Source organism: Ursus arctos, unplaced genomic scaffold (assembly GCF_023065955.2).
Source record: "Ursus arctos isolate Adak ecotype North America unplaced genomic scaffold, UrsArc2.0 scaffold_25, whole genome shotgun sequence".
In the NCBI taxonomy this organism is placed as follows: domain Eukaryota; kingdom Metazoa; phylum Chordata; class Mammalia; order Carnivora; family Ursidae; genus Ursus; species Ursus arctos.
This window is the reverse complement of record NW_026622930.1, coordinates 40,520,915-40,543,528: the sequence shown is the minus strand read 5'-3', so window position 1 is coordinate 40,543,528 and position 22,614 is coordinate 40,520,915. Positions and strand designations below refer to the sequence as shown.

Here is a 22,614-nt window from a genome sequence, read left to right as displayed (position 1 = left end):
ACATTTAGAGTACATTTGTTTAGGGAACCCTAATTACATTATATCAATTTACATTTCTGTCATAATCAAATGTCATAAAAAGAATTTATTTATTTTAGAACCACTAAGTTATATAAGACCCACCTGTAAATATTTATCTTTATAATGAATAACAAATTACAACCATTTATAAATCTGTCCGTCAGTTGAATAGCACACATAATTTTAAAGGTTTCAGATTTTTGTCTTGTCTTTGTATTATAGCAAAAGAAGATTTCACTGAAGCAGGAAACTACCTAAAAGGATGTGTTATCACTGGAATTTATTCTGAAGAAGATGTTTTGATACTGTAAGTTTGTTGGTTTTCTAATTTTAGAGAGGGGGAAGTTTGCTAAATAGTATATTGTTTGTCTTTACACAGTTGATGAAGGAAAATAGGTAGTAATATAACTAAATTTTTAATTTTCTTCAAAGAAGATCTGGGAAATACCACCTGGCTATTTAGAATTTAAATATTTTTACTTTAGGCTAGAGTCCCCATAGGGGCAACCTTGGATTCATACTATTTCATCTTCCTATAAAAATTTTCCTCTTTGGGTTCTATTACCTGCAGTTTGGTTCTTTGAAATTATCAAAGTTTTTTGGGGAATTTTATATCTTGAGTGTCTGGGCTTTTGATTTGCCACCAAGGTATATATAAAAATCAGAATTTTTTCATATTTCTACCAGAGTTTTAGGTGATATAACTATACCTGACAGTTCTACCTAATTTTAAGTTATTGCAAACATATACTTATCAGTGCTGTTTTAGCCACATAAGTTGCTTTATTTGTAGAATGTGGGACTCTTGTGAACTACCAGATATTTCAGTTATTCCAGAGTGAAGGACTGAACTGAAAATTTGGGGATTATTAATATATATACACAATACATATAGTAATATATGTACATCACATTCTGCATTAATGGCTTATCTTCAGGTGCAAGTGGAGTTGATAAGCCCCAATAATTTGTCTTGCTTACCTTCTGACTGTAATATTCCTAATGGTGATTTCTGAGCTTAGATCTTTCATCCTGAACACTGGTGACATATGCTCTTGATGATTAAGCTCCATTTCTATCCATGAAATCAGTGACCTTTGAAAAGTAAATACTGAACTTCAGATCTTTAGAAAATATGAGATCTAGTCACCTGCCACATGGACAGTCACCCACTATCTTCTACTCTGCTGTCATTGTGCATTTAGCTGTGGTCCAAAGAGGTAGGCCAGTAGTATTCAGAGCATGTTTTATTTGTAACCAACTGATCAACTAAGAGAGTCTTCCAGGTAATTTGAAGACTGGATCCTCTACTAATGCTTATAGTATTATAACGTCTATGCTTTATGTTAGCATCAATTGATTTTACATGATATAAATGTGACTACCTCTTTGGTCATTTCATACCAAGCCTTTTTCCTATTTAATTTAGTGATTTTCCTTTTTTTTTTATTTAAGATTTTATTTATTTATTCTACAGGATAGAGACAGCCAGCGAGAGAGGGAACACAAGCAGGGGGAGTGGGAGAGGAAGAAGCAGGCTCATAGCGGAGGAGCCTGATGTGGGGCTCGATCCCATAACGCCGGGATCACGCCCTGAGCCGAAGGCAGACGCCTAACCGCTGTGCCACCCAGGAGCCCCGTTTTTTTTTTTTTTTAATAGCAAAACTAGTGGTAAGAAGTAGCACATTGGGGCTCGGTTACAGGGGAGAGAGCATAGACCCTACCTGGGGCACTCGGTTTGAATCCTATCTCTGCCATTTATCACTCTCTGAGTCCCATTTCCTCACCTGTCAAAGGCAGGTGATTATAAGGCCATTCTGACGGTTAAATAAAAACTAAAGGTACCTGAAAGAGTGCCTGGAAAATTGTAGGTTTCTAGTAGATGCTTGTCTCCTTGCTCAGCAGTATGGTGAGCAGTACAAAAGGGTTGAGAACCATCCACTATGTTCCTCATCCTATTTAGACATTTTCTTGATGGGTAAGTTGTCTAGAGGGGAAAAAAAATTTTGGCTAGATTATTGTCTGTTGCTTTCTTTTAATCTAGGTTGTCAAGGCTCCTGAGCTTCCTCACATAGCCTCACACAGAAGATAAGTTTGCCGGGAAATTGAGTTCATTTTTTTCTTTAGTAGTAGGGCTTCCCCATTTGCTACTTCCCACTCTGACCTCTCAGACTAATTGTTTATGTTTTTGATGACTTGCTATATTTTATTGGAAATCTTAATACTACATTTCTCCGTAGGTCAAATAAATATGCTGCAACCCTTCCAGCCCTGCTGCTGGCCAGACACAAAGAAGGCAAAATAGAGAGCATTCCATTAGCTAACTCCCATGCACAAGACATAGTTCAAATAATAACAAATGCATTACTGGAAACATTTGTGAGTATATTTTATAATAAGGATGTTATTTAAAAATAAGAAAATCTAGACCAGTTAAAAATAGTCTGTTTTAATCCACCATTTTCCAGCTTTTGTTGGCACAGGGCGTGATGTTTTGTGCTGAAGATTCATTGGGTTGCTCTGTTTTACTGCTCACTCATTACGTGTACAGCTTCCCTAGTCCACTGCTAAAAGTTTACATGTCTTTGGATTATTTTTACTGCTGAGACTAGTGTAGCTGATGGCCAGTTGAAGGACGTACTTAATCTAGGCTGAAATGTGGTATGTATATATAAAGCACCTGGGTTCTGGAGAGTCAGACTACCCAGCTTCAGATCCTTGCTTGATTCCGTACTGGCTCTTTCTTAACTTCACTGTGCCTCACTTTCCACATGTGTAAAATGCAGGTGGTCATAGCACCTGCTGCAGAGACTTAATTGTGAGGACTGAGACATGTGTATGGTGTTCTGTGTCGTATTTGGCCCCTGGTGAGCATTCAACGGATGTTACACAGTTTTGGAAAAAAAAATAGTTTCTTATGAAAAGCCTTTTCCACTGCTTCCTTTGAAAATAGTGAATTCAAGGGCATAACAGTTGTAACCTGCATTTCTCAATTTCAGTTGTTTTGTATTTATATTAAACATAGCTGGAATATTGTAAATTTATGCTTTTCTGCATTTCTAAAGTGGCATAAGAAGCATTATTAACAGTTATAAATACTGAATGAATATCCTCCTGTTATGTTTCTTGCCATGATGATCTAAATAACATTACATTTTAGGCTCAGATTAATGGCTGTAGTCTTTATTAAATCTTTTTGTGACCTTGGTTCTGTTCCCTCCCTTCTTCCCATTAAAGTTACAGGCTATAATTAATCAAATCATTAATATTTTCAGGATGTAGCTTTCCAAATTATTAAGGTAATGTTTTTGTATTTAATGACATGTTATTAAATGAATATTTCCTTAGCCATATACATAGTGTAATATTTTTGGAATTATTATAAGCCTTTGCCTTCCTTTTCCCAGATAATTCAGGGAACTATTAAGAGAAGAAAATTGGAATCAACTGTAACCTCTTTGATGTTTGGGGGAAATATTTTCCCTAAACTCAAAAAAAAAGAAATTCCATGTATATCTATGTGATTGTCTTTTTGTATTAAGGGATATTTCCATCAAGAAATGAAGATATATATACTTTTTAAAAATATTTATATAATATTCTGTTGCACTAAAAAACCCACAATTCATTTAATTTCCTGTTGGTGAATATTTAAGTTGTCTTTAGTATAGTTTTGTTTTACTCAGGGACCAGCCTTGTGCATAATCTTTGGGTGTTTCCATGATTACATACTCATGGTAAAATCACAGAATTTAGCAATTTGAATTGCTAGTCCAAAGGGCATGCACATGTTTAAGGCTGCTGATACTTGTTCCTGTTTTGCATGGGAGGAGATTAGAACATTTTACTCTGAAATTTTCATCTTCACCTGACTGATGGGTAAAAAATTGGTATCTATTTTTTAAGATTATATTCTTTAAGGCTGAGACACTTGGGGCAAACTTAACTATCAGAATCTGTTTATAAGTTTAGCATTGTGGCAGTGTTTCTAGTTAACAGTGTTTTGGTTTACAGTGTTTGACTAAAAACCTAACAGCTATAATAAAAATTGTTTTGCGTTTAGTTTATGACCTTTCCATAAATACTCTGTGTTGGTGATTGAAGTCTAGAGTATATAGCAGCCAGCCAGCCAGCCGCAAGCTCATCCCCTGGCCTGCACTAAGGTGCTAGAAAGACTTTGGTTTCTTCATCTGGATAGGAAGGAGAAATGGGTGGCCAGACAGTAAACATTTTTTATATGGCATCCAATTTTTATTTTAATAACCTGATGATAAATTCGGCTAGGGAAATAATGCCCAAATCTGAAATACACGATAATTAACTACATAAGCAATGATCTATCCAAGGCTGTCACATTTAAACATAGTTTGATAGCACTTTGCTTCGATACGTTAATAAGTTCCTTTAATTATGCTTTTATTATGGATAAGTTACAGCCTCTTGTATACTGACAGCCAAAGGATACCTTCCAGTTACCATGTTTGATGACCTTTTCTGTAAGTAGCAACCAAAACTATTGACATGCTTTTTCTTTTAAAAATTCTCTGTTCCTCTGGCCTTTGCAATTCAGTCCTCTCTCCAGATACTTCCTTCAACCCTCTGGCCAGTCTCGAATTCCATCTTGACCCCTCAGTCATTTTCTTCTTTTGCTGTTCTTTCTCTGGGAAATTTTATCCATACCCATAACTTCTACCATCATTATACCGATGATTCCTAGATCGGAGTTTCTGATCTTTCCTCCTCAACTCACAGAACTCTTGGTCTTTCTTCCCTGAAATGCCTGTCACCGGTCTGTCCTTTCACAGATTCGTATTCTAGTCAGTCATCTTTCTAAAACAGGCATAACCATGTCACTCATTTGATGCAAGATCTCAGTCTTCCTGGGAGCTAGAATACCTCTGAAGGCATGTTCCCATCCGGTCTTACAGCATTTGCCTCTTGCATGCCTAAGTCTGGCAGACTTCACTCCCACTGTTCCCAGACGGCATGAATGCCTTCACACCTCTCTGGCTGTCCCCACGATGCCCCCTATATCTGGAGTCCCGGCTCTAGCACATACCTTCTTCTGTCAAGATCTTATTTCTTGCCCAAGGCCAGATCAGATACCACTTCCTAAAATCATCCATGAGCTCCTTTACTTTGTTTTTTTAGCTTAATTTTATTGTCCTACATTAAATTTTCTTGGATCACAGCAGTTTGTCTATCTGTCTCCTCCTTTAGAGTAGGAGCTCTTTGAGGGCAGGGAAAGTATCTTACTTCTTTCTGATTCAGTAGCCAGCATAACATTTTGAACTTTGTAGTGGTGGCTCCATCTCCCCTAGTGTTTCAGATCTGTTCAGAGTGAGGAGATCTGCTGGCCTGATGAGATCTGTCAATTTTAGGAAGGGGATATAACTTGTGTGGAAGATTAAAGATGATAATATGAGAAGACAACATAAGGAAATTTGGACAAAAGGGGATCTAAGATTTAAGTCATAAAAGAGGAAGGTGTTGAGAGAGGATTTTGAGTGTGAAAGAGAAAGAATTAAAAGAAAAATGAGAATTGGCAGAGAAAAGTAGCTTTGAGAACTAAATAAGGAAAAGTACACACCAGAGTTTGGTATTTGAGCTTAAACTGAAAAGAAATGAGACTGATATTTTTATTTGTTTAAACATGGTTTTGATTATATTAATTATGCTAAAATCCATTGTATTGAAACAAAATAAGATTTTTATTTTAAGTAATCATAGATGTTGAAGGATTATATCTTTAAAACTCAGTATTTTTTTCACCAAAATTTTATGTTAGATACAATAAGAGTTTTGTTTGCCATATGTATGTTGGCTAACCTGGCCCAGATTTTAGCATAAGAAATTATTAGAAGTGTTACATCCTTGTAGAACAGGTAACTCGCTGATCTTCAAATTAGCTTTATTTTGGAAATAACTCATTAAGATAAAGTGAGCTTAAATAAAAAGCTCTTGATATTCATAGTTATTAGTCAGTATAGCAAAATCTCCACTTAAAATATATTTGAATTACATTTTACAAGCTAAAATTGCATGAGTGATTTGAACATTATTTTCTATTTTATGTCTCTTCATTCTCTGTTTTTTTTTTTTTTTTAACAGCCAGAAATCACTGTGGAAAATCTTCCCATTTATTTAAGACTTCAAAAACCATTACTTATTTTATTCAGTGATGGCAGCATAAATCCTCAGTGTAAAAAAGCAGTATTGACGCTGGTAAAAGAGAAACACTTGGATTCACTTACCCCTTGCTGGTTAAATCTGTAAGTGTATTTTTATTTTTTAACATGTAAAAGGTAATAAACTATAATGATTACATTTTCATTAGGAAATGAAACTCTGTATCTTTGGAATTAATATTATGGGACCAGTGTACAAGTTATATTTTAGTAACTAAACTTCCTCATATGGTCTAAGATGACCTTGTTTTAGATTGAATTCTGTTTTACAATAAATTATTGCTGAATGGTATTTTTTTTTCAGACGTATATAGGTATAATTGACAAAATTGCAAGATATTTAAAGTGTACATTGTGATTTAATACATGCATACATTGTAGAAGGATTCCTCCATCTAATTAACATATTCATTCCCTCATATTATATGTATGTACGTAAGTAAATAAATAAATAAATTGGGGACGGAGTAAGAACATTTACGTTCTACTCTGTTATCAAATTTCAATTATACAGTGTTTACAACTATAGTCACCATGTTAGGGGCGCCTGGGTGGCACAGCGGTTAAGCGTCTGCCTTCGGCTCAGGGCGTGATCCTGGCGTTATGGGATCGAGCCCCACATCAGGCTCCTCCACTATGAGCCTGCTTCTTCCTCTCTCACTCCCCCTGCTTGTGTTCCCTCTCTCGCTGGCTGTCTCTATCTCTGTCAAATAAATAAATAAAATCTTTAAAAAAAAAAATATAGTCACCATGTTATACATTATTTATCAGACCTTATTTATTCATCTTACAGCTGAAAGTTTGTTTCCTTTTCCCAACCTCTTCCTATTTCCCCCAACCCTGAGTCCCCAGCAACCATTTTTCTACTCTGTTTCTGTGAATTTGACTTTTTTTTTTATTTTTCACGTACGTGATACCACGTATCTGTCTGGTTTATTTCACTTGGCATAATGCCCTCAGAGTCCGTCCCTGTTATGGCAAATAGCAGGATTTTCTTCTTTCTCGTGACTGAGTAGTATTCCATTGTATATGTACCACATCTTCTTTATCCATTCCTCTATTGACAGACACTTAGGTTGTTTCTGTATCTTGGCTGTTGCAAATAATGCTGCAATAAACGTGGGCGTGTATCTCTTCACTGTCTTGTTTTCATCTCTTTTGGATAAATACCCAGAAGTAGGATTGCTGGATCAGATGGTAGTTCTATTTCAGTTTTTTGAGGAACCACTGCTGTTTTCCGTAGTGCTGTATCAATTTACATTCTCACCAGCAGTGTACAAGGGTTCCCTTTTCTTTACATCCTTTACATTCTTTACAGCCAACACTTGTTATCTTTTGTCTTTTTGATACTAGCCATTTTAACAGGGTTGAGGTAGTATCCCATTGTGGTTTTGGTTTGCATTCCCTAATTTCTCTAATTAGTGATGTTGAGCATCTTTTCATATGTCTGTTGGCCATCTGTATGTCTTCTTTGGAAAAATGTCTATTCAGTTCCTCTGCCCATTTTTTTGGATTGGATTGTTTGTGTTTTTTGCTGTTTTGTGAGTTCTTTAGTTATTTTGGATATAAACCCCTTATCAGATAGATGATTTGCAGATATTTTCTCTCATTCCAAAGGTTGCCTTTTCATTTAGTTGATGGTTTCCTTTGCTATGCAGAAGCTTTTTAATTTGATGTAGTCCATTTATTTATTTTTATTTATCTTTCCTTTTGGTGTCATACAAATTTTAAGAAGTAGTAATTTTTCTGATTTTAAAAGTAATTGATGTCCATTGAGGCAAATACAGAAAAATAAACATTGTGACATTTTTGCATTTTTCTTCAGTTCCTTTTTCTGTACCTTTATTTTTTAAAAATGCAGCCTAAAATGTTACAGATAATTTTCAGGGCATTCCCCAACAATATTTTCTGTTATGTTTTCTAGATGTATGGCTTGATTTAATGTCTGTGAACACAGTTCACATAAATACACACTATCCATTGTTTAAATTCAAACGAAAAGACATTTTTAATTCATTTGAAAAATTACAAGAATGAGGCAGTCAGTGTACATTTTTTTTCTGTGAAGAGTTCACCAACAGTACAACCTACTGCTTAAGAAGAAATTTTCCCAGTGTACTTATCTTTGTAGGTATCTCAGAGTAAAACAGTATTTTCCATAATGTGGAACGTGCTGTTTTAGGAAACCTAAGAATCTTAAAAGTTATGGTTTCCGTGTATGACCATAACTTTAAAAATTTTTTTTTAATTTGAAATTAACCCCTTCTCTTTGTTCCTGAGGAAAAACAACTTTATTTGGAGAAGTTTTTATTATAAATGTCTTATTATTTTATAGTTTGTAACCATTTAATTTTTAAGTTGACATGTGATCAGATACTTGGCTCAATTTTGAGAGTAACCTATTGATTATATCAAACCCAAAATGACAAATCTTTGAACTATGACTGGTTTTCATGAAAATAGTCACTGGCTGCCTTTTTTTTTTTTTTTCCCCTCCTAAGAGAAACACAGTGCCCATGTTAAAAGAAATTCATTAAGAATCTGATTACTATCATGGAACTTTACATCAAAAACTAGGGATGTACTGTATGGTGACTAACATATAATAAAAAATTATTATAAAAAAATTAAAATATAATAAACTATTAAAAATAGAATCTGATTACTAATACCATAGTTATAGACCTCTTAGTTTTTAGGATGTCTTTTTATAAAATAAACTTAATGATATACTATATTTAAAGTTTAATGTTCTACAACCTGTTGTTTTCATAATTTTATTAAAGAAATACTAATGTGTTCAATTGCTCCCTTTTGCAGAAAGAATACTCCTGTGGGAAGAGGAATCTTGCAGGCATATTTTAACACCCTGCCTCCCCTTCCTCTTCTAGTTGTGGTCAGTCTGCATTCAGGTGGCCAAGTATTTGCATTTCCTTCAGATCAGGCTATCACTGAACAAAACCTTTTACTGTGGCTGAAGAAACTGGAAGCAGGACTTGAGAGTCATATCAGTAAGTTTTCTGTTTTAATACACACAGTTATGTATTTTCATAGATTTTTAAACTTGAATTATAGCTAATATATGCTAGAATGAGTTGAATTGTAATGTTTGTAAGTATCTTAAATATTAATATGTTATAGCATTGTCATGGAACAATCTTCTTTGTGGTATTTATTACCCCCAGAAAATAAGTACCATTATATTTTATTAAATATAATGATAGTAATAACATTTATTGAATGCTGAATAGGTGTCTAGCACAATGCTAAGTGATTCACAGGTGTTAACTCATTTAATTCTCCTAAGAGTCATAGGAAGTATTGTTACCTGTAGGAGAGTTAGGTAACTAGTTCAAAGTCAAATAATTAACCAGTAAATAAGGAAGCTTGGATTCCAACCTGCATCTCTTTTACTCTAGAGCTAGAATTTTGGACCATGAGAAAATAGATCTTGGTCAGTTTATGATGCTGGCTTATGATATGTCATAATCTCTACTTTTCTAACACATACATGAATTTATATCTGTGGTACAGATGTTTATGTTAATTTATGTACAGTTGTGGTAACAGGCCTGTTGCTATAATTTAAATAAGTTGTGTTAAACTAGATCATTAGTATATTGAGGAGATGATGTGAAATTTGATGTAATGAGAAATCTCCTAAGACACTACCCGAGGATTCTGCTATTGGATACCAGATGAACTGTATTATATTTTGACATTGTCCACGACAGAGTCCTGAAATGAGGGGTGTGTGTATATAAATCTGTATGTATACGTATACACACAGTTCTTGTGTACAAACTCCAATTCAGTGTCATATCGCCTCTCAGCCAGCTTGTATACTGTGAATCTACCATTATGTATATTTGTGTATATGTAATCAGATACCTAATTTAAGTGTCAATCATTGCAGCACACCTGTTCTTCCCAGGTGGTCTGCTTTTCTGTTAAGTTAGGCAGTTTTAACTATGTTTAACTTGCCTATGGATGATATTTTTATATTGAAATTTAATTCACATACCATAAAATTCATCCTTTTAAAGTGTACAATTCAGTAGTTTTAGTATATTCACAAGGTCATGCAACCGTTACCACTACTGAATTCCAGAACATTTCATCACCCCAAAAAGAAACCCCCTACCCATTAGCAGTCACTTTCTCTTCTCCTTCCCTCCACTCCCTGGCAATGTACTTTATGTCTCTGTGGATTTGCCTATTCTGGACAATTTGTATAAATGGAATCATATAATATGTGGCCTTTGGATCTGGCTTTTTCACTTAGTATAAGTTTTCAAGGATCGTTGATGTTATAACATGAATCAATAGTTCATTCCTTTTTATGGATGAATAGTATTTCATTGTATGGATATATCACGTTTGTTTAATCTACCAGTTGGACATTTGGGTTGTCTCCACTTTTTGGCTAGTATGAATAGTGCTGCTATGAACATTCCTGTATGTGTTTTTGTATCTGTCCTTATGCCAGTACCACACTGTCTTGAATGCTACAGCTTTAGAGTCAGTTTTAAATTGGGAAATTTGATCCTCCAACTTTGTTCTTAATTTCCAAGATGATTCTGGCTATTCTGGGTGCTGTTAGATGGCATTATTAAGTCTTAATTTTAATATTTTCATAAGAAATGTGAAAAATTAATTAACTATATTGTTTAAGTCGTAATCTGGAAGGAGGTCTTTCTGTGTTGTTACCAGTCATCTCTGACTCATTCTGGTCACATGGTATAGGGGTCCTTTCAGTTGTAGGTTTTGAACTCTTCAGTCACTCTGTGTTCACTTCTCTATTTGCATTGCTATTTTATAGACTTGAATGAGGTGTTGTCATTTTGTAGCTATGGTGTGACAATTGAAGGACAGAGCATTCCCCAGACAAGTGAAAGTTAAAGGAGCTCATCACCAGTTTAGCCAGCCTTACAAGAAATGTTAAAGGGAATTATTTAAGTGGAAAAGAAAAAGCCATAATGAGAAGGAAATTATGAAAGAGAAAATCTCACTGTTAAAAGCAAACATAAAGATAGTAGATTAGTCACTTATAACTAGTACGAAGATTAAAAGACAAAAGTAGTAAAATATACCATCTCTAAAATTATTAATGGATACACAAAATTAAAAGTTGTAAAATATGACACCAAAGACATAAAACTGGGGTGTGGGGGAAATAGTAAAAATGTAGTGCTTTTAGAATATTTTCAACTTAAGTGACCATCAACTTAAAATGGACTGCTATTTACATAGTGTGTTTTATGTGAACCTCATAGTAACCACAAACCAAAAATCTATACTAGATACTCAAAAAATAAAGAGAAAGGAATCCAAACATAGCACTAAAGAAAGTCATCAAATCATCAAGGGAAGAGGACAAGAGAAGGAACAGAGAACTACAAAACAGCCAGAAAACCATTAATAAAATGGCAATAAGTACACACTTCTCCATAATTACTCTATTATTTTTAAATATTTATTTATTTTAAAGATTTTATTTATTGGTTAGAGAGAGCACAAGCAGGGAGAGCAACAGGCAGAGGGAGAAGGAAGCAGAGGGAGAAGCAGGCTCCCCGCTGAGCAAGGAGCCTGGAGTGGGACTTGATTCCAGGACCCTAGGATCATTGACCTGAGCCGAAGGCAGACTCTTAACCGACTGAGCCACCCACACGTCCCTAAAGATTTTAAGTAATTTCCACACCCAACATAGGGCTCAAACTCACAACCCCAAGATCAAGAGTCACATGCTCTACTGACTGAGTCAGCCAGGCACCCCTCAATAATTTAAGTGTAAGTAGGCTAAATACTCCAATGAAAAGACAGAGTGACTAAATAGATGATAAAACAAGACCCATCTATGTTCTTCCTACAGGAGACTCACGTCAGACTTAAAGATACATACAGACTGAAAGTGAAAGGATGAGAAAAGATATTTCACGCAAATGGAAACAAAAAGAAAGCTGGGGTAATAATACTTATATAAGGCAATATAAACATTAAAACAAAGACTGTAAGAAGAGACAGTGAAAGGCGTAACAATAATAAACAGATTAATCCTACAAGAAGATATAACAGTTATAAATATCTAGGCATCCAAGATAGAAGCACCTAATTATATAAAGCAAATATTAACAGACATGAAAGGAGAAATTGACAGTAATACAATACTGGTAGGGACATTAACACTCCAGTTATGTCAATGGATAGAGTACACCCAGACTGAAAATCAATAGGAAAAACAGTAGCTTTGAATGACAGATTGGATGGTCTTAACAGATGTATATAGAACATTTCATCCAAATAAAGCAGAATACACATTCTTTGCAAGTACACATGGAACATTCTTTAGGATAGATCATTGGTTAGGCCACAAAACAAGTCTCAATAAATTCAAGAAGTCTGAAATCATATGATGCATTTTTCCCCCACCACAATGGTATGGAACTAGAAATTAACTAGAAGGAAAAAAAAAGCTGGAGGAAAACCCCCACAAACACATAGAGGTTAAACAGCATGTTCTTAACCAACGGGTCAACAAAGATATCAAAGAGGAAATAAAAAAATACCAGCAGATGGAAACGGATCAGTTCAAAATCTTTGGGAGGCAGCAAAAACATTTCTAAGAGGGCAGTCTATAGCAATATAGTCCTCCTTCAAGAAACAAGAAAAATCTCAAACAATCTAACCTTATACCTAAAAGAGCAAAAAAGAGCAAAGCCCAAAGTTATAGAAGGAAGGAAATAATAAAGGTTAGAATGGAAATAAATGATTAGAGACTAAAAAAAAAAAAAAATAGAAAAGATAATGACACTAAGATTTGGTTCTTTAAAGAGATAAACAAAATTGATAGACCTTTATCCAGAGTCGATCAGGAAAAAGAGGACTCAAAGAGGACTCAGAACTAGAACAAATAATCCTAAAATTTGTATGAAACCACAAAAGACTGCCAAAGCAATCTTGAGAAAGAAGAACAAAGCTGGTGGTATTATACTCCTAGTTTTCAAACAATATTACAAAGCTATATTAATCAAAACAGAGTGGTACTGGTACAAAAATAGACACGTGGATCAATGGAACTGAAGCGAGAACCCAGAAATAAGCCCACACTTATAACATTAATCTATAGCAAATGAGTCCAGAATATATAATGGGAAAAAGACAGTTTCTTCAATAAATGGTGTTGGGAAAGAAAACTGGACAACTATGTGCAAAAGAATGAAACTGGATCACTTTCTTACACCATACAAAAAATAAATTAAAAATGGATTAAAGTCCTAAATGTAAGAAACCCTGAAACTCTTAAAAGTAAACATAGGCAGTAAACTCTTGGATATCAGCCTTATAATATTTTTTGGATGGTCCTGAGGCAAGGGAAGCAAAAGCAAAAACACAACTGGGACTGTATCAACCTAAAAAGCTTTTGCACAGCAAAAGAAACCATCAACAAAATGAAAAGACGACCTACTGAATGGGAGAAGATATTTGTAAATGATATATCCAATAAGGGGCTAATATCATTTAAAATGTATAAAGAATGCGTATACCTCAACACCAAGAAAACAATCCAGTTTAAAAATGGTCAGAGTATTTAAATAGACATTTTTCCAAAGAAGACATACAGATGGCCAACAGACACATGAAAAGATGTTCAACATCACTCATCATCAGGGAAATGCAAATCAAAACCAGAATGAGATATCACCTCATACTAGTCAGAATGGCTAATATAAAAAAGACAAGAAATGCTAAGTGTTGGCAAGGATGTGGAGAAAAGAGAACCCTTGTGGACTGTTGGTGGAAATGTAAATTGGTACAGCCACTGTGGAAAACAGTATGGAGGTTCCCCAAGAGATTAAAAATAGAAATACCATGTGACTTAGTAATTCCACTTCTAAGTATTTACACAGAGAAGTTGAAAACACTACTTTGAAAAGATATATGCACCCCTATGTTTACTGCAACATTATTTATAAGAGCAAAGGTGTGGACGCAACACAAGTACCCATTGATAGATGAATGGAAAAAGAAGGTGTGATATTTATACTAAACAATGGGATATTAGTCATAGAAAGAATGAAATCTTGCCATTCGTGACAGCATAGATGGACGTAGAGAGTATTATGCTAAGTGAAATAAGAGGAACACAAATACTGTATGATATTACTTATACATGGAATCTAAAAAAAAATGAACAAAACAGAAACAGAAATAGGAACTAGTGGTTTTCAGAGAGGAGGGGAGTATGGGAGGCATGGAAAAAATAGGTGAAGGGGATTAAGCGGTACAAACTTCAGTTATAAGTCATGGGGATGAAAAGTACATCTTAGGGAATATAGTTAATATTCCATTTTTGTGTGGTGGCAGATAGTTAACTAGACATACGGTGATCATTTGATAATGTATATCAATGTCAAATCATTCTGTTGTATACCTGAAACTAACATTGTGTGTGAACAGTACTTCAATTAAAAAAATAATAAAGGTGGTGATGTTCAAAGGTATAGAAACCTGAGCTCATAATCCAACCCCCTTGATTATTAATGGTGTGGCTCTAGGCAAGTCTTTCTTTGTTTCCTCCTCTGCAACTTAAAGTGAGATTAGTAGTTCCTACTCTAGTCACATACTTAATTTCTTTTTAAAAATGTTTAAAATTTAGTTATCTGGGAAAGAGAGAGAGAACGAGCACAAGCAAGGGGAAGGGCAGAGGGAGAGGGAAAAGCAGGATCCCCGCTGAGCAGGGAGCCCGATACGGGGCTCCATCCCAGGGCCCTGGGATCATGACCTGAGCTGAAGGCAGACGTTTAACCGACTGAGCCACCCAGGTATCCCTCACATACTTATTTTAAAAAATCAGGTAAAATTATGTATGTAAAAGCACTTTGTAAGGTGGGAAATCTAAAGTATTATCGTTAGTCTTATAGAGATCTTCCCTACAAGGAGCATCTGTAGGGCTTTGATTCCTCAACTCAAATCATTACCAAGAGGAAAGAACCAGAAATATATATATATTTTTTTTAGTTTCCTGAAAGACTACTGTATATTCCATTGTAATTTTGTTAATGCCTTGGCTAACTCACTCTTTGAGGGGTTTCCATTATTTCTCTGTATCAGTGTTCCTATTCTTAAATTATTCTTGCAGCAAACTGAGCAGTACTTCTGTGTATTGGGTCCTGTCTTCTGTGCCAACAGGACCTGCTCTTACCACACTTTGAGAGACAGATTGGAGGCCGGGGAGTTGTAGCTACTCCCCGAAAAGCCTGGATCTGTAGCACGGTGCCATGTGTGTCTGCTTTACCATGCTTGCTGCACATCTTCATTTATGTGAGATTGTGACCACTGGCCATTCTTACTCGAGATTCCATTTAACCTTCAAGTTCTTGGACTGTTCTCGGTCTTGATTTTCTCATTTATAAAATTGGGATAAAAATTATGCTTACTGCATGGGATTGTAAAGATTAAAAGAATAATGCCTGGTACAAAGTAAGTGTTCAAAAAATGTTAGCTATTATCATTACTAATTTGCTAATAAAGCATTTATTATTCATACATGATGAGAGTACAGTTTTATTTGCAATTGAAAGCATCCAGGACCTTTGTATAGTTTTCTTAGCAAATAATTAGCAGAATTGAGAGGCCTACTTCCAGGCATTTTGCCATCATGTCAGACCATTAGGCTGCAGTGTTTACCTTAAAAAATAAATATGCTAAATATTTATTATGCTTTAAGTTGGATTTTCCTTAAAGATACTTTAATGTCCTGGCGCCTGGGTGGCTTAGTTGGTTAAGCATCTGCTTTCAGCCCAGGTCATGATCTCAGGGTCACTGCTCAGAGTGGAGTCTGCTTCTCCCTCTCCCTCTGCCCCTCCCCACCGCTCATGTACTATCTTTCTCTTTCACTGTCTCTGTCAAATAAATTTTTTGAAAACATACTTTAATGTCTTTAATAAAGATATTTTATCTGCATCTTGCAAACTTACAGTTATTCTTACTCTTACCTTTTCCTTATATTCAAGTAAATATTTTATCTGTTGGTCACTTTTGAATCTGCTAACCCAGCAATAGTAATTTTAAACATCAACTATACGTGTAGCCTAAATTTAATACCCTCCTGATGTACTGTGTACTAGCGTTTCATAAAATTGAGTCTACATGAGGAAGTTATATGTCAAGTATAAATAAACTACATATGTATTTATGCAGATTTTTTGTTGGAGCTTTTAATCTGCCTCTGGAAATCAGAATTTATATGAATTTCCTAAGCTTTTAAAGGTATTTATTTGATTTATGAGAGATGATCAGGTTTGTATTTTATCAACATTTATTGTTTCTTTCATGTAATTGTGTAGAGATTCTTTCACTGGAATTTATTTTTTAAAGGTTTACTTTGCACATTTCCTTATTTTTCAAAATAGCATTTTAAACGGGCACCAGAATTCTAAAATGGTTTTGTAAAGTCTGTCTATAAATAGAGAAGAGTTGGCTAATTTACTCATATATGTTATCAGATTAAATCAGTTTTCCTCTTCTAATGACAAGTGTTTTAAAATAATGTTCAGATTCACTACTCTGAACCTCCATACTGTTTTCCACATTGGCTGTACCAGTTTACCTTCCCACCAACAGTCCACAAGGGTTCCTTTTTCTCTACATCCTTACCAACATTGATGGACCTAGGAGGTATTATCCTAAGTGAAATAAGTCAGACTGAAAAAGACAAATGCCATATGATTCCACTTATATGTGGGATCTAAAAAATAAAAAAAGAATCAGACCTATAACTACAGAGAATAAACTGAAGGTTGCTGGAGGGGGCGGGGGTGGGGGAATGGGCAAAACAGGTGAAGGGGAGTGGGAGATGGAGGCTTCCAGCTATGGATGAATAAGTCATTGGGATGAAAGGTACAGCACAGGGAATATAGTTGGTGATATTGTAATAGAATTGTATGGTGACAGATGGTAGCTACACTTGTGAGCATAGCATAACATATAAACTTATTGAATCACTATGTTACACAGCTGAAAGTAGTAGAACACTGTGTGTCAACTATACTCAAATTTATGAAAAAGACAAAAAGCTTTGAAATGTAAAGAAACACTTGTCTAAATAAATGTGTATGTTCCAAAAACTTTTTCTGTAATGGTTCATAAGAAATAGTTCCAGGGGAGCTCCTGGGGGAAGACGACAGAGTAAGAAGAGCCAAAGCTCACCTCATCCCATGGATACAGCTAGATACACCCACATCAGTGTGGAAACCCGAGAACAACCTGAAGACTGACAGAACAGACTCTCCACAGCTAAATGTAGAGAAGGGGCTGCATCAAGGAGGGATGAAGGGTGGAGACAACTTAACTCCCAACTAAATAACTTTTGGGACTGTCCTCGGAAGGGCGAGACCCTGCAGGCACACAGAGGAGAGAGAAACAGACCCTCACACCAAGTATGAAAGGCATGGGGAACCTGAATGAGGAAGATGAATCCACACAACATTTGACTTTGAAAACCAGAGGGGCCTAATTTCATGAGTTCTTAAAATCACTGGGGCTTAAATCATGGAACTTTAAAAAATCAACAGGCTTGGCTCTTGGAAAACCTGGAGGGCAGAGCCCCCACCCTTAAAGAGATAGCACAACAAACAGCCCAACAGAGATACAGCATAGAAGCACAGTTTGAAAAACGCCTGGGGTCTATCAGGAGGTTTGTTTACTAATCTCAAAGTGTGTGCTGCTGTGGCAGGGATCTTTAGGAGACTGCTCTAGGAACAAAGGAGCTGGCAGGCACCGTTTCTTTCCCCTTCCCCCCAGTGCAGATGCATGGACACCCGGGGGACCCAGCTCAGTGCCAACACTCTCCGCCTAACTTGCCAACCTCCCCTGCGTTCTCCTGTGGACATGCCCCTCCAATACACCTTGGCTGGAGCCTATCCAAAGTGGTGTCACAAGCATGGCTGTGTGCAAGTAGTCCCAACAGGGGCCAGCACTACTCCAAAGTAACTCCTGTCCTAGAGAGAGGGAAAGACAGCCACACAACAGTCTAACTTCAGCCCCAGCAGTGGGATATAGGGCAGACATCCGACCTGACTACAGTCCCCACCCACGACAGAAGCTTCTCAGGGGACAACACAGGCAAAGTGACCCATGCTATTGTATCTCTGGCAAACACCTGGTCTGACTCAAGTTCACCATGGCCCCAGACTGTCCCACTAACAACACAGGGACTAATCCCTGTCCACCACACGCAAAGAGCCATTGCAGATGACTGCACTGAGACAAAAGTGGCTCAACCACAGTAGTAGGTGGCACGTAATACACATAGGAGACATCCGTGAAGTGCCAGGTTCTGGTGAACAAGGGACATTGGAGTACAGGCCACCACAAGACCTCTTTTTCATAAAGCCACTATTTTCAAGAGCAGGAGACATAACTGACGTTACTAATACATTGAAAAAGAGTTCAACAAAATGAGGAGTCTGAAGAATATGTCCGAAATGAAAAAACAGGACAAAATCACAGCAAGAGAGCTAAACAAAATGGAAATGTCGTATGCCTGACAGAGAATTTAAAGTAATGGTCATAAAGGCACTTGCTGGACTTGAGTGGAGGATCTCAGTAAGACCTTTAACAAAGAGATATAAAACAAAGAACCAGTCAGAGATGAAGAACTGAATAACTGAAATTAAAAACATACTAGATGGAGTAAATAGTAGACTAGAGGAAACAGAAGAATGGATTGGCAACCTGAAGGACAGAGTAATGGAAAGCAATTAAGCTAAACAGGAGAGAGAAAAAAAATAATAAAAAATGAAAATAGACTTAGGGAACTGAGTGACATCATCAAGTATAATAACGTTTGCATAGGGGCGCCTGGGTGGCACAGCGGTTAAGCGTCTGCCTTCGGCTCAGGGCGTGATCCCGGCGTTATGAGATCGAGCCCCACATCAGGCTCCTCCGCTATGAGCCTGCTTCTTCCTCTCCCACTCCCCCTGCTGTGTTCCCTCTCTCGCTGGCTGTCTCTATCCTGTCGAATAAATAAATAAAATCTTTAAAAAAAAAAAAAATAACGTTTGCATTATAGGGACCCCAGAAGAGAAGGGAGAGAAAAAGCGGAGAAAATTTATTTGAAGAAGTAATAGCTGAAATATTCTTTATCTGGGGAAGGAAACAAATCCAGATCCAGGGGGCACAAGAGCCCCCAACAAAATCAACCCAAGGAGGTCCACACTAAGACACATAGTAATGAAAATGGCAAAAAGTAGTGATAAGGAGAGAATTTTCAAAGCAGCAAGATTAAAAAAACAAAAACCAGTTACTACAAGGGAAGTCCTGTAAGGCTATCAGCAGATTTTTCAGCAGGAATTTTGCAGGCTACAAGGGCTACATGATATATTCAAAGTGTTGAAAGGAAAAAATCTGCAGCCAAGAATATCTGGCGAGGCTATCATTTAGAAAAAAAGGAGAGAGAGTTTCCCAGACTAAAGTTAAAAGAATTCATGACCACTAAAACAGCCCTGCAAGGAATATTGAAGGGGACTCTTTGAAATGGAAAGGAAAGACCATAAACAGGAGTAAGAAGAGTAGGAAGCACAAAAGCAGTAAAATTAAGTATATCTGTAAAAATCAGTCAAGGGATTCACAAAATAAAAGGATGTAAAGTATGACGCCATATACCTAAAATGTGGGGAAAGAGGAGTGTAAAGAATGGGTTCAAACTTAAGTGACCATCAACTTTAAATATAGACTGCTATATGCATAAGATGCTATATATAAACCTAATGGTAACAACAGGTCAAAAATCAGTAATAGATATGGAAAAAATAAAGCAAAAGGAATCCAATATATCATTAAAGAAAGCCAGTAAACCATGGAGAAGAACAGAAAGGAACTACAAAAACAACCATAAAACAAGTTAACCAAATGGCAATAAATACATATCTATCAATAATTACTTTGAATGTAAATTGACTAAATACTACATTCAAAAGACATAGGGTGAGGAAATGGATTAAAAAAACAAGACCGTCTGTATGCTGCCTATAAGAGACTCATTTCAAACCTAAAGACACATGCAATTTGAAAGTGAACCGATAGAAAAGCATTTATCATGCAAATGGAAGTGAAAAGCAAGCCAGGGTAGCAATATATGTATATTAGACAAAATAGGCTTTTAACCAAAGAGATAGAACAATTATAAATATTTATACACCAACATGGGAGCACCCAAATACATAATAGCATCTAGTAACAAACATAAAGTAAGTAACTGATAGTAATGTAATAATAGCAGAGGACTTTAACACCCCAGTTACATCAATAGATGGATCATACAAATAGAAAAATCAACAAGGAAAGTGGCTTTGAATAACACATTGGCCCAGATGGAACTAACAGATACATCTGTTCAGAACATTCTGTCCTAAAACAGCAGAATTCACATTCTTTTCAAGTGCACCTGGAACATTCTCCAGAATAGATCACATATTAGGCCCCCAAACAAGTCTCAACAAATTAAAAAAAGATTGAAGTCATACCATGCATTTCTTCTGACCACAACTCTATAAAATTAGAAATCAGTTACAAGAAAAAATATGGAAAGAATACAACTACATGGAGGTTAAGTAACAATCTACTAAACAATGAATGGGCCAACCAAGAAATCAAAGAGGAAATAACAAAATAGAGATGAGGAAAATGAAAACATAATGGTGCAAAATCTTTGGGGTGCAGCAAAAGTTGTTCTAAAAGGGAAGATTATAGCAATACAGACCTACCTCAAGAAGCAAGAAAAATCTCAACCTAACCTTACACCCAAAGGAGGTAGAAAAAGAATAAACAAAACCCAAAACCAGTAGAAGGAAGGAAATAATAAAGATCAGAGCAGATATAAAGGAAATAGAAACTAAAAAAACAATAGATCAGTGAAACTAGGAGCTGGTTCTTGGAAAAGATCAAGAAAATTGACAGACCTTCAGCCAGATCATGAAAAAAAAAAGAGGACTCAAAATCAGAAGTGATAGAGGAGAAATAACAACTGACAACACAGAAATAAAAAGGATTATAAGAGAATATTATGAAAAATTCTATTCCAACAAATTGGACAACATAGAAGAAATGGTTAAATTCCTAGAAACATGTAACCTCCCAAAACTGAATCGGAAAGAAATAGAAAATTTGAGCCAGCAATGAAATTGAATCAGTAATCAAAAGACTCCCAACAAACAAAAGTCCAAATGGCTACACAGGTGAATTCTACCAAACATTCAAGGAAGACTTAATACCTTGTTCTCAAACTATTAAAAAAAAAAAAAAGGAAAAGAAGAAAAGCTTTCAAATTCATTCTATGAAGCCTGATAAAGAGCTTATAAAGAAAAAAAAGAATCACGGGCCAATCTCTCTGATGAACATAGATGCAAAAATCCCCAACAAAATATTAGCAAACTGAGTCTAACAATACATTAAAAAAGTCATTCACCATTATCAAGTGGGATTTATTCCTGGGATGCAAGGGTGGTTCAGTATTCATAAATCATCAGTGTGATACATCAAATCAACAAGAAAGAGGCTAAAAAACCATATGATCATTTAAATAGATGCAGGAAAAACATTTGACAAAATACAACATCCATTGATGATAAAAACAACAAAGTAAGCTTAGAGGGGAACATACTTCAACATAATAAAGGCCACATATGAAAACCCCACAGCTAACATCATACTCAATGGTGAAAAAGAGCTTTTCCTCTAAGGTCAGGAACAAGACAAGAATGTCCACTCTTACCACTTCTATTCAACATAGTGTTGGAAGTCCTAGCCATAGCAGTCAGACAACAAAAAGAAATAAAAGGCATCGAAATTGATAAGGAAGAAGTAAAACTGTTACTATTTGTAGATGACCTGATACTATATACAGAAAACCCCAAAGACTCCACCAAAAAACTACTAGAATTGATAATGAATTCCATAAGGTCGCAGGATACAAAGTCAATAAACAAATATCTGTTGCATTTCTATACACTAACAATGAAATAGCAGAAAGAGAAATTAAGAAAACAGTCTCATTAAAATTGCACCCAAAATAATAAAGTATCTAGGAATAAACTTAACCAAGGAGGTGAAAGACCTGTACTGTGAAAACTATAAAACATTGATGAAACAAAGCCAATATAAACAAATGGAAAGATATGCCATGCTCATGGGTTGAAAGAATTAGTATTGTTAAAATGTCCATACTATCCAAAGCAATCTACAGATTTTAATGCAATCCCTATCACAGTACCAACAGAATTTTTCATAGAAGTAGAACAAGCAATTGTAAAATTTGTATGGAACCAGAAAAGACCTTGAATAGCCAAAGCAATCTTGTGCAAGAAAAACAAGAACAATTCTTGGTTGTTTCAAGATATACTACAAA

General features: G+C 35.7%; 1 protein-coding gene across 10 annotated transcripts in view; it reads left to right on the top strand.

Moving 5' to 3' along the window:
• Window positions 1–22,614, top strand: part of TXNDC16 (thioredoxin domain containing 16) — a 106,734-nt gene that overhangs the window by 80,971 nt on the left and 3,149 nt on the right. For 8 of the 10 annotated variants that reach the window (XM_048220037.2, XM_057318518.1, XM_048220038.2 and 5 more), the window contains 4 exons: window positions 244–328; window positions 2,262–2,400; window positions 6,133–6,293; window positions 9,030–9,220. In XM_048220037.2, coding sequence (XP_048075994.1) covers window positions 244–328; window positions 2,262–2,400; window positions 6,133–6,293; window positions 9,030–9,220 — 576 coding nt within the window. Of the gene's footprint in view, window positions 1–243; window positions 329–2,261; window positions 2,401–6,132; window positions 6,294–9,029; window positions 11,529–22,614 lie in introns of those variants that run through there. The other 2 variants (XR_007190232.2, XM_057318520.1) reach the window with 2 other exon arrangements.